The sequence below is a fragment of the Rhinopithecus bieti genome, unplaced genomic scaffold, assembly GCF_001698545.2.
Source record: "Rhinopithecus bieti isolate Rb0 unplaced genomic scaffold, ASM169854v2 scaffold_1618, whole genome shotgun sequence".
Classification (NCBI taxonomy): domain Eukaryota; kingdom Metazoa; phylum Chordata; class Mammalia; order Primates; family Cercopithecidae; genus Rhinopithecus; species Rhinopithecus bieti.
The window spans coordinates 1238934-1254825 of record NW_016803937.1 but is presented as its reverse complement, the minus strand read 5'-3'; the positions used below and the strand labels follow the sequence as shown (position 1 = coordinate 1254825).

The following is a 15892-nucleotide window of genomic DNA, read 5'->3' as shown; positions in this document are numbered from 1 at the left end:
GACTATTGAAAGCAGGGAACAGTAGACTGTGTCGCATTGGAATAAGAAGGACTGTAGCTCCTGACTGTTGAAAGCAGGGAACAGTAGACTGTGTCTCATTGGAATAAGGACGGTAGCTCCTGACTATTGAAAGCAGGGAACAGTAGACTGTGTCGCATTGGAATAAGAAGGACTGTAGCTCCTGACTGTTGAAAGCAGGGAACAGTAGACTGTGTCTTTGTCCTTGTGCTTGCCTTTTGTCAGTAGTTTTGGTCTTAGTGTGCTCATAGCTTTGTTTTGTACTTGAAAGTGTGTGGGGCCCCATTGTTCAATGACTAAGCTGCCAGCTGAGTTAGAGAAACAAGTTGAGCTAAAATGGACCTAGAGTGGGATCTGTTTGTCCATTAAGGGATTTAGTTAGGTTGTTAATCAAGAGTTTAAATTCCTGCTGTGTATGCATTTGCTAATTCCTACAAAATGGACTAATCCTACACGTAAAATGTTAGGTACTTAATTTCAGTGGGGAAGGATTGTCATTGAATTCTAATTGAATTATTGCCAGGAATTGGTCCCATGGACCTCCCAGTCAGTAGAATGACTTACATGGTAGCCCTTGATGATGCTGGTGAAGGCTGGTGAGGCACAGCTGGGAGAGTTGGGCAGCTGTGAGAGTTGTCAGCTGCGGCCGTCCTTCAGCTGCTGCTGGCACGCCATGCTGTGTGGTCAGATTCCCAGACCTCGCTGTCCACGGAACGTCAGCCATGCATGTGGAAATAAGAACATGTAGCCACGCTGTGCTGTGCCGATTCACAGACCTCACAGTCCACGAATGTCAGCCATGCACGTGGAAAAGAGAATGTGTAGCCACGTAGCCATGCTGTGCTGTGTGGTCAGATTCACACACCTTGCAGTCCATGGGATGCCATCCGTGCACATGGAAAGAAGAACATTTTGCTACAAATATTCCTCAAACATTTATTTACAGAATTCATCTTATGTGGTTTCAACATAAGTGCTGTATGTGTGAGGTAACAGGGAAACAACTTTTTCATGGTAGTCCTAAGGTGATTGCTAATAAGAATAGGACTGCAGAGAGATGAGTGACCACAGTAAAACCAAGGGAAACAGGAGACAGCAGTGTGAGAACAGTCGTGGCTCTGTGTGCCACAGAGCGGCCAGAAGGGCAGTCTGGGTAAGTGAGTGGGGTTGATGGTGTCTCAGCAGCTTGGGTTGAGTTTCTGGATGCACAGCCTGTGCCCTAGGATGGAGGTGTCGGGAGCAGTCTTGACCCATGACCGTGTTGGTGCTGAGCAGTCAGGAGTTCACCCAGGCTCCTCCCCACCACCTCCTCCACCCGGAAAGACCCCCTTCCCATCCTGCCCTGTAAGACCAGACGCTTGGACAGCAAACTTCTCAGGCGCTAGAGGTGCTCAGCTCTCCGGAGCTCGGGCGCCGACTGGTGCTGGACTCGGGTTCTCTGCGTGACCCGGAGGCGCAGGATCCTTTTAACTCAGGGTTAAATTATTGTTCACTTGAAGAGATGTTTAAGCGTTACAGGCAAAATCTTTACAATAGAATTGTTGATGGAAAACAGCTCACTCAGAAAAAAACAAAGCAGCCCACACCAAAAAAGCATTTTGAAAGAAAATGGTACAGTGTTCCATTTCTAAACTGAAGTCTCTGTAATGTGTAGTTTGTGAAATGTCAGTGTTACAGATGTCTAAAATTCTCAAATACGATGTCACATAATCATAAAGTCCCTGATTGTAGAGCGAGGCCACCCTATCAGGAGCCCACCTGGTTTTCATAGTTGTCCTCCAGGCGCGTGGACTTTTGCTTCTCAGGACACCTCCTCTCTTCCCCTCCCCTCCCCTTTTGATCTTTCTGCTCCCCTTTTCCCATCCCAAATATTCATTAGGCATCCACTAGTACCTGATGGGAATGGAGGTTCTTTTGAAGCATCCATACGTGACGTAGACATCTAGCCAGTAGATGGCCAGAGTTGGCGTGTTTGGGACAAATGTGGCTTTACCTTTATGGGGTGTCCCTATCCCCCAGGATCCTGGCATACCCCAACACATTGTATTTTCTTGTGGGGCAAATAATGATGAGGAGCCCAACAGATGAAATGTCTCATGCGTTCCACGTAGAATTCTTACTCTCCACCTTGGATAGGAGAGATGAATTATTGACAGTTACGGTTAATCGTGTCCTGGCTCTGGAAGCATTTTGAGCTGTGATGTGTGTCACCACGCAGCCTGGGCTGCCTTTAGGTTTGAATTCTACGGGGGTTTGCTCTGTGTTATCCATTGTTGGAACCATTATGCAGAGTTGCTTTTGAAATTCATAAACAGCTTGAGTAAGCCTTTGCAAAAGCCAGTTGAAAATTAATTTTTGGCAGGGATGGCATATCTAGTATGAATCTGTTCTCTGAAGACTTACCTGGAGATGGTAAGGCTGACCTTGAGCTGAACTGACGTGGAGTTGGTTGTGTTGTGGAAATTAACACCATGCTCTAAGGCTTTGAACAACCCTGCAGCCCAGTGACTTGTAAAGGATGGCCTTCTGATTTGTTCACTGTCCTGCCGGAGACGGAAATCCGGCATTTGTCACCTCTGTGACTACAGGGGACTAACGTGTGGAATCCCAGGGACAGGAATCCTGAGCCATCGCCTGAAAAATGACCGTAGAACTGTACTTCCCAGGGTGTTCGTGTGAAGTTAGGGCTTTGGTCTTGGACAACACACAGACTAACATTTATTGGAATTGTTTCATCTGCTCTTGGGAAGTCAGCATTCAAGTGAAAGTAGGAGAGAGAGGGATCTTAAAAAGACTATTTCAATTATTGGTTAATTCCTTTCTATAGACTGCATAAGAAGAAAGGATAAATTAATAACTGTTCACTGTGGTCTGACAGTACAGATTCCAGGCTGGGATTTTTAAATCATTGTTTTGTTTCCCTTTTTACCCCCAGGAGGGCATTCTGAATATATAAAAGTCCAGTAATCCAGCAGATTATATCAGGAAGCAGATATGAGACAGTGCCTTCCATGTCAGTGCAGAAAAGGCATCATTTAAACTCAGAGTCTTTGAGGGTCGGCAGCTTTCTAGGAAGAGACACTGGAAATGTGTGAATCACTGGTCATTAGCAGGCAGGGACTTCTCATGGCCTAGAGCGTTTGCCTCCTTTCCCAGTCTGCCTCTCACTTGGCCTGCGACCTCTATCAGGGTCATTCATTTCTGCAGATGTGTGAGCACTTCTCCTGTAAGTTGGATAGTGGACTGGCTCAGCTGCTGGAGTTACTGTGAGGACTGAGGAAATGAGCCCTCTGAAGTGGTGGAGGTGTGGATTCAGGAGCCTGCCTCACAGGACGGGCCCTCCCTCAGTGCGGTGTGACGTGGGCCTGCCCCCTGCCTAGTCCTTAGACCGCTGCCCGCACCCATCAGAGCTCAGCGGGCCTTTGTGTTCTCCTGGTGCAGGAGGCGGGAAGCCTGCCTGGAGTGGTATCCTTCATGTTCTCTCTCTACACACGGGGCCCTCCTCGTACAGGTGAGAACCCCCTTGCCTCAGAACCTCCTTGCTAAACAGGGCCCACCCCACAGCCTCTGATTGGTGGGGCCTGAGAATGAGTATTTTCAGCAAGTTCCCCGTCACTGCTGATGCTGCTGGTCTGAGAACATGCCTGAAAATCTCTAGCACTTAGAGGAGTGAAGTGGGAGTGATGTTGTCAGTAGGAAATCCGTGGACACAGGTGTGGATGGGAACCAGTAGACGGGTGGGTCAGCACTGATAATGTGGCTGTGCTGAGCAGGAAGCACAGGGCGTGGAGCTGTGAGCTGCCAACACAGAGAGGCCGGCACAAGCTGGGTCCTGCTGGATGCTCGAGGGGGGAGATTCCTGGGAGGACTGGCCAGGTGGCCTTTGGGTAACTCTGGTGGAGGCAGAGTCTAGAGTCAGAGTCTCCTGCAGTGCTGAAAAAAGGTCAGGAAGAAGTGTTGAGGCCTGGACAAGGCCAGTGGTTGTGGAGCGAGGGCTCATTGTGACCTGCGGTGCAGGAGGAGCCACCCAGAGCTGGGGCAGCTCTGTGTGGGATGGAGGGCGCAGCCATCCTTGGGTGCACTGGGTCTGGACGTTTGCACACCAGCCCTCGGTGGGGCCTGAGCCTGCGAGAGGATGAGCTTAGCGGCTCCCCCCACATTGCCTCGAGGTGGGAGCCTGGGGAGGACGGAGGTGGCAGGTGGCAGCCCCCCCAGGAGCCGGCTGTCTCCCTAAGTCAGGGAGATTCTCGGTCTGGGCTTGGAGAGCCCACGTCATCCCTCCTGGAGGGTCTCAGTGACACTTTGACATGATTTCGACTCACTGCTTGAAAAACAACTGAACTCTTGTCCAGTGTTCACTTTAAAAATACTCTCTCACCACAGAGAGCTCAGCTAACTGCGTTTCAGTGAGAGCTCAGCTAAGTGTGTTTCAGCACTGTCAGTTCCTGAGAGAGGCTTCAGGATCTTTAGCAGCTTGGTGGCTACAGCTGAGAGCCCCTGCCCACTGTGCCCACACGGTCCTCACACTGGCCCTGCATGGCCCATGTCCTGGTGTGGGTGGGTGATGGTTGGGGAGGCCAATGACATAGGGTGCTGCTGCCCTTCCTGCTGCCTGCCTCGGGTCCTGTGTTTGGGATCTCCATGTCCTAAGTCCAGAGATGCTTGGTGTCGCTGGAGACCACCCTCATCTACCCAGAGTTCCCGTTAAATGAACCTCAGTGCTAGGAACGCTAGTGGGTCTCATTGTGAGCCCTACTGACCCCAGGTCCTCGGCCGTTCTTGGATTACTGAGCAGCCCTGTAATCAGCTGCCTGTGCCCTCTGCCCGTGCCCCCTGCCCGTGCCCCCTCAGCTCGTGTTCTCTGCCCGTCCCCTTTGCCCATGCTCCCTCTGCCCATCCCCTCTGTCCGTGCTCCCTCTGCCCGTGCCCTCTGCCTGTGCCTCCTCAGCTTGTGCCCCCTCAGCTCATACCCTCTGCCCATCCCTTCTGCCTATCCCTCTGCCAGTGCCCTCTGTCCGTGCCAGTTCAGCTTGGACCACGCTGCTCGCTGCCTAGGTGACTGGGCCCTGCTTGGTTCTCCACCCTTCCGTGTCCCTCCTCTGCCCTACGTTCCCTGCTCTGGCCACGCTAGTTATCTTACCTTCCTGGAGCACGTGGCCTCTCCTGGCCTAGGTCGGTGCTGCTCCCCACTCTGGAATGTTCTTTGGAGTTCTTCCCCTGGGTGGCTCCTTCCCCCTTCCCTGCTTGGGGTCACCCGTTCTCGTCTGAGGTCAGCTGTACCCCTGCCTGTCTCCCTGTTCGCTTGCAGGCCACTGTCCCTGGCACTTGGGAGTCAGGAGGAGCAGGGCCGAGGTCTCGCACTCCAGGAGCTACCGGGCGGCTGCTGTGCAGGGACTCAGGTACTCAGGTGCTCCTCCAGGGCCTCAACGGCTTTCACTCCATTCGTGCTCCTTTACCTGGGGCTCTGTACTGGCGCTGCCAGGAGGCCTGGCTGGCCCGGGCTGGGAGCCCATGTTGAACAGCGTCTGTGTGGGATCGAGGCTGATTCCTGCAGCCCCAATTCACGCTGGATGGCATCTGAGGGTGTCACCCTGGCTTGAGCCCAGCCCGGGTGCAGGAGTCAGGGAGACCTTGCAGTGGGACAGTTCCCATTCACCAGCTGGGCCTGTGCGGCCTCTGCTTCCCAGCCAGCAGGGGCCACAAGCAAATCTCTGCCCCTTGCCCAGGCCCCAAGGCAGAACATTTTTAAAAATCCTCCCTTCACAAGGACAGACACAGGGAAGGATTCAGCCCCTTAGGTTAGATCTGACCAGGAAATCTGTGGCATGGTCTAAGGTCAGCATGAGCAGGGAGCTGTGTCTGGGGCCTCCCATCCGTGCGGGAGAAGCACGTGGCGCTGGGAAATGCGTGGTGCAGGCGCCAGTGCTCCAGAGCTGCCTCGGCTGCCGTCCTTCCACATCTTGGGTTTCCCCTGCAGATTCCCATTTAAATCTTCAGTCCCATGGAGTCCATGACCCTCTGTAGCCATGGTGTGAGCAGCGTGTGGCGTCAGATCTCAGAGACTGGACCACTGCTGCCTTGCCTCACATGCCCCCTCTGTGCCGCCCTTCCCCTCCCCATTGCTTCCTGACTGGACTGCTGCTGGCCAGGGCCTGCACTGCTGTGTTCTATGGCATTGGCCTGTGACCCTGAGCACGGGCTTAGATGCCAAACTTTAGACCCAGTGCCAGGCACTTGGGTGTCCCATAAGGATTCGTAGATAAAGTGATAAAATACCCGGAGGTTGGATTCTCTTAGCTTTCTAACTGTGGCCTCTAGACAGCCCCTGCCATGAGACTCCGTTCATTAGTCTTGAGGTCACGTTTCCGTTTCGCTCCTCGTATACAGATGGAATGTAATAGAGGCTGACTGATAGATGTTCTGAAAAAATGCACGTCTGAGCATATGTTCCTAGCAGCATCCCTGTACTTCTGAACCACCTCTGAGCATCGATGCTTCTTACTCATCTCTGTCCTGAATTCCAAAAGTTAGAGCTGTTTTCTATCCTGAGCTACAGCCAAGAGCCCAGCCACACTGCCCTGCCTGTGACAGTGTGTGTGTGTGAGGACAGGGTGACCAGCCCTGCTCTGATATTTCATGGAAATCTTATGTTTCGGGGAATGGGAAAGGCTGCCCGTGGAGGGAACTGTGCACACTGGGAGCACCTGGCAGCCACTGGCTTCTTGGCTGTGCTCCAGGCTTCCTGGCCCGGTAGGCAGGGCTGGCTGCCCTTGTAGGAGCCGTAAAGTCAATATTGGGACATTTCAGAATAAAGCTCACAGACGTTCTGAGGCAGCGATGCCCAGGGTGGCATGACTGTAGCCGGCCCTGGGCCTCGGAGACTCTGGCATAGCATGGCGTCCCTCCTAGGTCCTGGCCCTGGGCCTTGGAGACTCTGGCATAGCGTGGGGTCCCTTCTAGGTCCCGGCCCCTCGTGGGGGGTATTTAGGTTTCCACCCTTCCACAGGGGAGGACGTGCCAGGGGTAGGGAGACTCTTGTAGCCTCACTTTGGTTCAACTTCAGGGTCGGAAGAGATTGTTTGGGAAGCTGCTGAGCTTCCAAGCAGGAGTGCGAGTTTTCCCATTTATGATCCCGTGTGGAGCTTTCTTCTGTCACACGGGGAGGCTCTGAGCAGGGAGTTTGACAAGCCACCAAGCCTTTCACATACTGTACTTGGTCAACCTGAGGACAACCCGGAGACGCCGTTACACAGAGAAGGAGTCTGTGGTTCAGAGAAGACCAGTGACTTGTGAAGGGTCCGCTAGGAAGCTGAGAGCCCATGCTTGGGAGGGAGGGAGGCAGAGAGGTATAGAGGGACTGGCGGGCGTCACTGCCTGGGCAGGCAGGTGGGAAGTCCCACTCCGTCGCCACAGGAGTGTGCTTTGCTGGCAAGCTCAGGCCACTCCAGGTGCCTGGCCACCCTGTCTACTCTGTGCGGAGCGTGGGCCTATCCACGGGTCCTTGCTGTGGCCTCACTGACAGTGGGAACATGGCGCATTCCCACACCTGAATGCACTGGTCCGGGCAACTGCATTTTAACTGCCCTAAGAATGCTGGCATCCGGGGCATGCTGTGACTTACACTCTGTGCAGAGGCAAGGACTGGCATCGTGTGCACGGGGGCGACGGCAAGCCGGCTGCTGACACTGGAGTCCCTTACCTCTGCGTCTTTCTTGGTGTGAGTGGCTGGCCAGTGGGAGAGCATGGCTGGCAGTGAGGTGTGAGGGGCCCCAGGGAAGGTTCCAAACGCTCTGCAGGTGGCTGGGGCAGGTACCACCTGTGTGCGAGGTATTGCTGGGGTCCCGGGTCCGGGATGAGCAGAGTGTGTGACTGTGTTGGCGCTCAGGTCCCAAGGCCCCGCAGCCCCACAGGCACCTGGCCCTGCTGCTCTCGTGTCCCTGCCCTGCCTCCGGACGCAGCCTTGGCTTCTCCTTCTGTTTTTAGTAACCTTTGGGGTCCCAAGATCACAAGGGGTGTGTTCCATGTGGTTAAGGGACGTCTGTGGCAGGGAAGGAAATTTGGCTACAAGAAGGGGAAGGAATTCCAGTGCTCTGGGCAGGAGTTCAGAGCAGGTGCGGTGCACAGACCCCAGGCTCTCTGTGGAGCTGCCCAGCGGGGAGGCATGAGGCTTACAGAGCATGAAAGGGCGGTGACCCAGAACACTGTGGTGGCCGGGACTCTACGGGGAGGAGTGCAGAGCCCCTTGGAGCTCCATGTGTCCCACACAGCCATTTTCTCACGCCGGGCCGGGCCGACCCTCAACAGCGCAGAGGGAGCGGTAGAACGTGCTCGGCTCTTTGGACCATGGTGAGGGCCCAACAGCCTCTTCTCAGTGCAGAGTCCTCTAAACACAGGAAGGAGCATTGGCTCTCTGTTGTCCCAGAGACAGATGTGCCAAGTGGTCTCTTTCCAGATGTGGGCAAACATTGACATTTTTATTTTTTTAAAGCTTTTTACCCTGCTGGGGCTGTGAAGAGAACCTGGTGTGTGAGACCAGAGCTTGTTTGATGTCAGCTCTTCCAGACCTGAGGACGGACTTGGGCCTGTGCTCCCCCTGGGTGCTGCAGAGGCTCCTGCTGCTGGACACACACCCACCAGTCTTCTGCGAGCAGCAGGCAGGGCCATCCCGGGAGGTTCAGATGTGGGGGCGCTAGGTGTGCTGCGATCTGCTTGCTTCACTGAGTTAGCAGGGCAGGCTCAGCTCTGAGGGGCTGGCCTTCAGTGCAGAGCAAGGAGGATTGCTAGGACACGGCCTGCCTGCCACATTCATCCATGGGAAATGGATGGAAGGACACCTCAGCCGCTTCTGGGGGTGGTGGGATCGTTTCCGCTCCTTGTCCGTTCTTTCTTGGGCAGCAGTCGGAGGCTCCAGTGCTCTTGGTGACTGCATCGCAAGTCAGGAGGGATCTGCCCAGCCCTGCGCGGAGCACCTTTCCTGGGTGTGTCTGAGCAGAACACTCTGCTGTCCTGAGTGTGAGCTTATGTGAACCTTGGCCATCTGAGGACCCTGTCTTCTCTTTTTCAGAGGATTACCCCAATGGCACCTGGCTGGGCGACGAGAACAACCCTGAGATGCGGGTGCGCTGCGCCATCATCCCCTCCGACATGCTGCACATCAGCACCAACTGCCGCACAGCCGAGAAGATGGCGCTCACACTGCTGGACTACCTCTTTCACCGCGAGGTGCAGGCCGTGTCCAACCTCTCGGGGCAGGGCAAGCACGGGAAGAAGCAGCTGGACCCGCTCACCATCTATGGCATCCGGTGTAAGTCGGGCCCCGCCTTGGGGGACTGGGGTGTGCAGGGAGCTGAGTCAGGACCCACATTGCATCGCTGAGGACGCTGGCATCAGCAGTACTGGCACAGGGCTGCGTTGCTCCAAGCAGTTTGAAATCCTAGCCTGAGGATCAGTGCTCGAGGGGATGGACGCCTGGTTGACCCTGATGTGCTCACTGCGCCTGGCACGCCTATACCAAAATAGCCCACACGCCCCGTAATATAGATACCTGCTGTGCACCCCTAAAAGGTAAAAACTCCTCGCCTCCTGTCTGTAGGCCACTCTTGAGGAAGGGAGAGGAGGAGGAGAGCCGGGGCCTTCCCTGCCATCCTGGCCGTGCTGACCCAGGCCCTCCTGAACCTCTCCGCAGCGGGTGGAGTGCCGCCTGCCTTGAGGGCTGGGTCTCAGCAGCCGTGCCTGGGTCTCTGTGCTGACCTGGCTGGGATAGGAGCCAGGAGAGCTCCAAAGCCTGATGTTCGTGCCCAGCCCAGCCTGTGACGTTTCCCTCCCTTCCGAAGAGCGGGACTTGCTCCAGTTGGCGATGGTGCTGTTGCCCTTCAATGGTGTTTGATGGGCGCTCAGGTCCTCCTTGCCAGCATACAGGGTACATTTGCTCCAGAGCCCGTCTGCTTCAGAAGCTGTCCTGCTGGCTTCTGGCGAAGATGTAAAGTGAAGCAGCAGCAAACAGGAGAGACACGAGGCCCCTGGCGGGAAGCTGTGGGAGGGGCAGCGGCCTCCGGCAGTCCAGGCTCTGGAGCGTCGCCACAGGGGAGCCTGAAATGTAAATCTGATCTCACAACAAGGCAAGCGAGGCGGAGCCTCAGTGTCCAGGATCTCACTGTGCAGAGGGTGTCCAGGGTCTCACCGTGCAGGGGCCACTGTTCTAGCAGGAAAGAGCCTTGCTCCTCTGGGAAGCATGGTGTGGCCCGTGAGCCTCTTGTCAGGAGCAGTGAGGAGGGGAAGGGCTCGGCTGTTCAGTAGCTGCTGTGAAAATGGGGTCTAAGTAAGACTAAGGGGGTCGTGCTGACTGCAGATTTTCCTGGAAGCTGCTGAGAGGTGGAGCCAGGTCCCACCCACACGCGTGTGAGCAGGTCATGGCATCTTCCCATGAGCCACATCTTGGCCCAGGCGTGTGCCCCAGCTCTCAAATACTGGTGGGCGCCCGTCCTGGACCCTGAGGGTCGTCTCAGATAACTGCCTGGGAGACCACACGTGGGGCCTCCTCACAGCTTCTCAGTGGTGGAGTAAAGCAGGTCACAAGGATCAGAGGGTCATGGGTCGGGGTCACTTGCAGCCTTCTTCTGAAGGGCCACGTGGCAGATGTTTCAGGCTTTGCAGGTCCTGGGGTCTCTCTTCAACTGCTCAGCTCTGAAAGCAGCCACAAACGAGGTGTCAGCGCATGGCCGTGGCTGTGCTCCAGCAGGACACTGCCTTCAGAGGCGGGCAACAGGCCCACCGCCCTCTCCACCCTCTGCTTTAGGGCATGGCGTGGCCAAGAGCACACATCTGCGCCCCGACCATGTGATATGCTTCCAGCTTGAAAGCCGGGGGTTGCTTTGTGCTGGTGATTGGTGTGTGGATCACAGTGTAGAGTGTGCTGAGATGTATAGACGAGTGAGAAACGGCCCCGACAGCAGAGTGTGCAGTCAGGTAGATAGAAGTGTCTGTAACCTGAGAGGTGGCATTGGGGGGTGTCGCTGCAGTGTCAGTCTGGGCTATGAGTTGGAGGCGCAGCCTGGACAGAGGAGCGGGTACTCTTTGGAGAGGATGGTGGCATGTGGGATGAGCGTGCTGTGCTGTGTGGGGCAGTGGCTTTCTGGGCTGGGCCCTCTTCCCAGGTGAGGAGTCCCTGCTCCTCCAGGAAGATGACAGGGGCCTCAGATGTGAGGTTGGAGGCCGGCTGCTCTGCCTTGGAGACGGTGCCTTGGAATGTCAGGCTAAGGATTCTGGGCTTTCAGGGCATTGGCTGCGATTGGTCTTTTTTTGGTCGGGCACAGGGAATGTTCCAGCGAGGTGACAAGGACGTGGCAGGGCAATACTCAGAGCAGAGCCCATGGCGGTGGGGTGGCTGTGTCTGTACTCAGGAAGTCCATGTAGGGCGGTGGAAGGCCCTGTGTGGGGCAGAATGGGGCAGGCCCCAACTCCCTGTGTGTGATGGCTGTGAGCTGACCTTCCCTGCTGAGCTTCTCCTTGCTTGGGAAGTGCTGCCACCCTTGGTGGAGGTTTGGAAGCCGGAGAGGGGAGTGGGAACCTGGCATGGGCCACCACCCTCTCCACTGGACCCACTGGCTTCGGGGCTGGCCCCCAGACAGCTGAGGTCACTGGCTGTGTTCACCAGGCTGCTGGACCTTATGGCTTGGGGCCCATGGGCCCTGCCTCCCCAGGCTCTGAGCTGGGCTCTGGAGCACGGTCCCCTGGCCGGGGCGTCCGCTAGCACTGTCATTCTGCTGGAAGTCCCTCCGGAGCGTGGCTCCTGGGCTCGCTTCCAGCGCCCAGCCCCTTGGAGATGCCCGGTGAATTCTGGTCTCTTGAGCAGAGCTCTGGGAGGGTCATGGTGGGGCTGACCTTCAGGGTGACTTTGTGTGAGGAAGGCTGACCTGTCCTCAGGGCCATGTGGAGGGGCCTGGAGCCACTGCTGGGTATGGACTGGGCTGTGCTGTGGAACAGGGGTGCCCGGGGTGCGGGGATTCTGGAGACGTGGGCAAGGCTTGGCTTCACAGGAACTCTAGAGTTCGGTCATCGTGGTGGGTTGTGGGAGATGGCCCATTCTGTGTAGTGGGCACCACCTGCTGTCATACACTTCTGAATTCCACAGACAGTTGTGTTTACGTGAAGCCCACGTGGTGGGCTTGTGTGCGTTTTCGGCGGGAGGCTGTGGGGGTTGTGAGGGTTCCTGCCAGTGCCCGTGGGTGGGGTGGTGGCAAGCTCTGCGGACGGTGCTGTGTCAGCAGCCAGAGCTCTGTCACCTCACAGGTGCGGCTTCCTTTTTTTTTTTCAGGCCAAGAAACCTGTGCATTTTCTTAAAATAGAGGAATTCCTGATTCTGTGTGTATTTGCCATATTTGTTAAATAGTTCACAAAGCATGAGTAAGTGTCTCAGAACGTTGAGATGCCGCATTCATGCTCAGGGCGTCATGGGGAGAGGTGCGCCATGCCCTCACTCGGCATCCATGCAGCTGCGTTGTGGGCAGGCAGGTAAGCCACTGTGCAGAGAGCAGGTCACGGGGCCACAGAGGAGGAGATGGATGTGGCTCGCTGCAGCCCGTCTCCAGAGCTCCACTGTGTCTCTGAGCTGGCGGCATTCACCCAGCATCCTGGACTGCAGCCCCAGGTATGTGGTGTCCCCAGCAGGACTGGTGACGCCTGGATGTGCTGGCTGCTTGGCAGGAGCTGTGTTGTTGAGCGACTGTAGAGTCTGTGCTGTCCAGAGGTGTGGGCAGCGTTCGTGGGGAGGTGGCCGCTGTGTCCTTGCCAGGTAGAGAGCTGGGCAGGCAGGTCCGGGCCTCTGTCTGTTACAGATATTTACAGTGGGTGGAGATTCCGAGTCTTCACTGTTGCAGGGGAAACCACCCTGGGCCTTCAGAGGGCCCAGCGAGTGGCCTTGTGGCTAGACAGTGTGGACGCGGGGCCAGCGAGCCATCCTGCTGGAGCTGCACGGCGAAGCCCCGGGAAGGGGGCGGGCAGGGCGGAAAGGAGCCTGGAGTCTGTGGGCCACACACTGCTGTCTGCTCACCTTTCCCCCAGGGTGGTAGCTTCTGTGAGCAGCTGGCTTTCTTAGCACTCACCTGCCCCCTTGGCAGCCTATGAGCAAAGCAGTGTCCTTTTTTTTTAAGATGGAGTCTCACTCTGTCACCCAGGTTGGATTGCGGTGACTTGATCTTGGCTCACTGAAACCTCCACCTCCCGGGTTCAAGCGATTCTCCTGTGTCAGCCTCGCACGTAGCTGGGATTACAGGCACCCGTCCCCATGCCTGGCTAATTTTTATGTTTTTAGTAGAGACGGGGTTTCACCATGTTGTCCAGGCTGGTCTCGAACTCCCCACCTCAGCCTCCCAAAGTGTTGGAATTACAGGCGTGAGCCACCATGCCCAGCCTCAAGGCAGTGTCTTGTGGGACAGGAGCAGGGGCTGACAGGGTTGAGTCAGCGTCTATAATTGTGGCCTGTGTGACCATAGGCCGTTGCTGTGCCTCCCTGTGCCCAGCTCCTCTGGTGTCCAAATGGAGAGGAACCTTGCTGTGTGGGCTGAGAGAGCACGACCTTCCCTCACAGCAGCCCTTGAGGGCGGCGGGCGACACCTGCCGGGCTTCCTTCCTCTGGAGTGAAATCTGGAGGGAGATTGGAACAGGAGCCCTTCCTTCTCCCTCCACCTCTGGCCAGGCGTACCTGTGTTGCTCATGCTTAGATGGAATTGTTGAAATGTTAAAAGCATTACTTTACCTTTTCTCTCTGTGGCCCAGTTTCATTCTTATTGCTGATTGTTGCTCAAAAAACCAAAACAAATCAAATAAGTGCATGGACCAAACCTCCCAGGCCCCAGCTTGAACAGTGGCAGGAGCGGAATTGGCTGCATCGCCCCACCTCACTCTGCGTTGCTTCAGAGCCCGCGGTGACGCCTGTAGCCTCAGCAGTCAGAGGCCTGCGGCTGTCCTCACTCAACCCAGGCAGCTCACGAGGGAGAAGATTTTGATTTAAGTTTCTCCTTATTTGTCAGCAGAAAGATTTTCTTTCTTTTTCTGGAGGAAAAAAGGCTACGTTTTGAAACACGCAGTAGGTAATGTCTCTACCACCTTTTCGAAATGAGGTTATCGAAAGAGGGAGGTTATTGCTTTTTGGGGTGTTGGCTTTCTTAGGGTTCCCAAGGTTTGGTGGACCCCCCAAATTTGGGCAGCTAACCAAATTTGTGTTTTATGCAAAAGTAGCATATTATTGCAACTTGGAAAACCTTGGGGCATTTTCCTAAGGAATGTGCTCTTAGGACAGCAGCATTCGCCTCTTTTCTCTGTGAAGAGAAGTTGGTTTAGTTCTTAGGATTTGTATCCACGGCTCATGTACGCCTCTGCTTGGACTGTGCATCCAAGCTGGTGACCCTGGATCTGAAGGCTTTTCTAAAAGATGCTGTCTACGGCCGTGCCACCTTGAAGACACCCGATCTCGTGTGATCTAAAGAATGCTACTGTGGATGGCAGATCCCCACGAGACCTCCTAGCAGTTACGGAGAGACCGGATTCACTTGCCCAGAGTAAAAAGTTGTACATTCAAGGTTGACCTGTCAGATGATTGTGGTTCTTTTCAGATCATTCACTCCAAGAGCAGGTGGTCCTGGCCCCGTTGTGTCTTGCAGGGTGCCTCAGGTTCCTGTGGCCGCTGGAACAAAGCTCACAGTCTGGCTGGCGTGGAACCCTGCGCAGGTCTGGAGGCCAGATGCCTGGGATGAGGGTGTGGGCGTGGCCACGCTGCCTCTGAAGGCCTTTCCCTCTCCCGGCTTCTGGTGGTGGCCACATCCCTCCGATCTCTGCCCGCGTCCCCCACGGCTGTCTTCCCCGTGTCTCCCTCTGTGTCCCTCTCCTTATGAGGACAGTCACTGGATTTGGAGCCCCTTCTCCTGCAGGGTGACCTCCTTGCAACCTAAGGAATCACATCTGCAGAGACCCTAGTTCCCCTTCAGGTCACGTTCCGGGGTCCTGGGCCAGGACATGAGTTTTGTGGGACACGGGTGGTCAAGTGCTGTCTCTTCTCCAGGTTCTCGGTGAGGCTGCTCTGTGTGTGTCCTGAAGGGCAGAATGTGGACTCCACGCAGGGGCGGGTGTTTGTCGTGGGACATTGAGCGCCTCACGGTGACTGAGAGCTGGGAGGAAGGTGTGGTCAGTGTGGGCTGCAGGCAGAAAAGTGAGCGGAGCCGCCTCCTCAGCAGCTGACCCACATGCTGTGACCTGGAGGTGGTCCTGCAGGTGGCTGTGAGGGGTTCTGTTGCTAACAGACTGAGGACAGGTGTCACTCCATCGTTTTTTCTCATAAAGGAGTGAGTCAGCAGGCTTGGAGAAGGCGGTCAGCTTGGCCTGGAGGCTGGACATGTGAGGTGCTTCGGGTATGGGCTGCGTGTGCTTCCCCCGGGAGGGAGCGTGTCAGCTGGCTTCCATCGGGCAGAGGCTTTGAGACGCCTTTTGTTTTTCTAGGCAGCGCTATCACGTCGAGTCTGTGATTTCAAGAAATCAATTGTTGGCACTCAGTTTTGTGCTGCCTTCCCTTGCACTTGAGATTGCACTAGCAGGGGTGGTGCTCTTCATTCCTTTGTGACTGATAAAGCCCCGTGCCACCCACCAAGGCGCAAGATGACAAGCCCGCCTGGCTCTCTCATCTCGCTTCCCACAGTGCCTCTCATGGCCCCACAGACGGAAAGCTGGGAATCGGTTTATGATTTGAACCACCAGAGTCAGTAACAGGGATTCTGGAAAGTGGGAAGGCAGCTAATGGGGTAATGGGGACTCTTCAGCTCTTTGGGAACTGCAGGACAGCTCATCAGGAAAATAGAGGTGTGGGCAGTGGCAGGGGTGCTGCCTG

At 55.7% G+C, this 15892-nt stretch overlaps 1 protein-coding gene across 17 annotated transcripts in view; it reads left to right on the top strand.

Moving 5' to 3' along the window:
- The window catches only part of BANP (BTG3 associated nuclear protein), a 130315-nt gene that overhangs the window by 55950 nt on the left and 58473 nt on the right, over window positions 1-15892 (top strand). For all 17 annotated transcript variants that reach the window (XM_017859984.1, XM_017859949.1, XM_017859959.1 and 14 more), the window contains one exon: window positions 9083-9322. In XM_017859984.1, the coding sequence (XP_017715473.1) occupies window positions 9083-9322 (240 nt within the window). The remainder of the gene's footprint in view (window positions 1-9082; window positions 9323-15892) is intronic.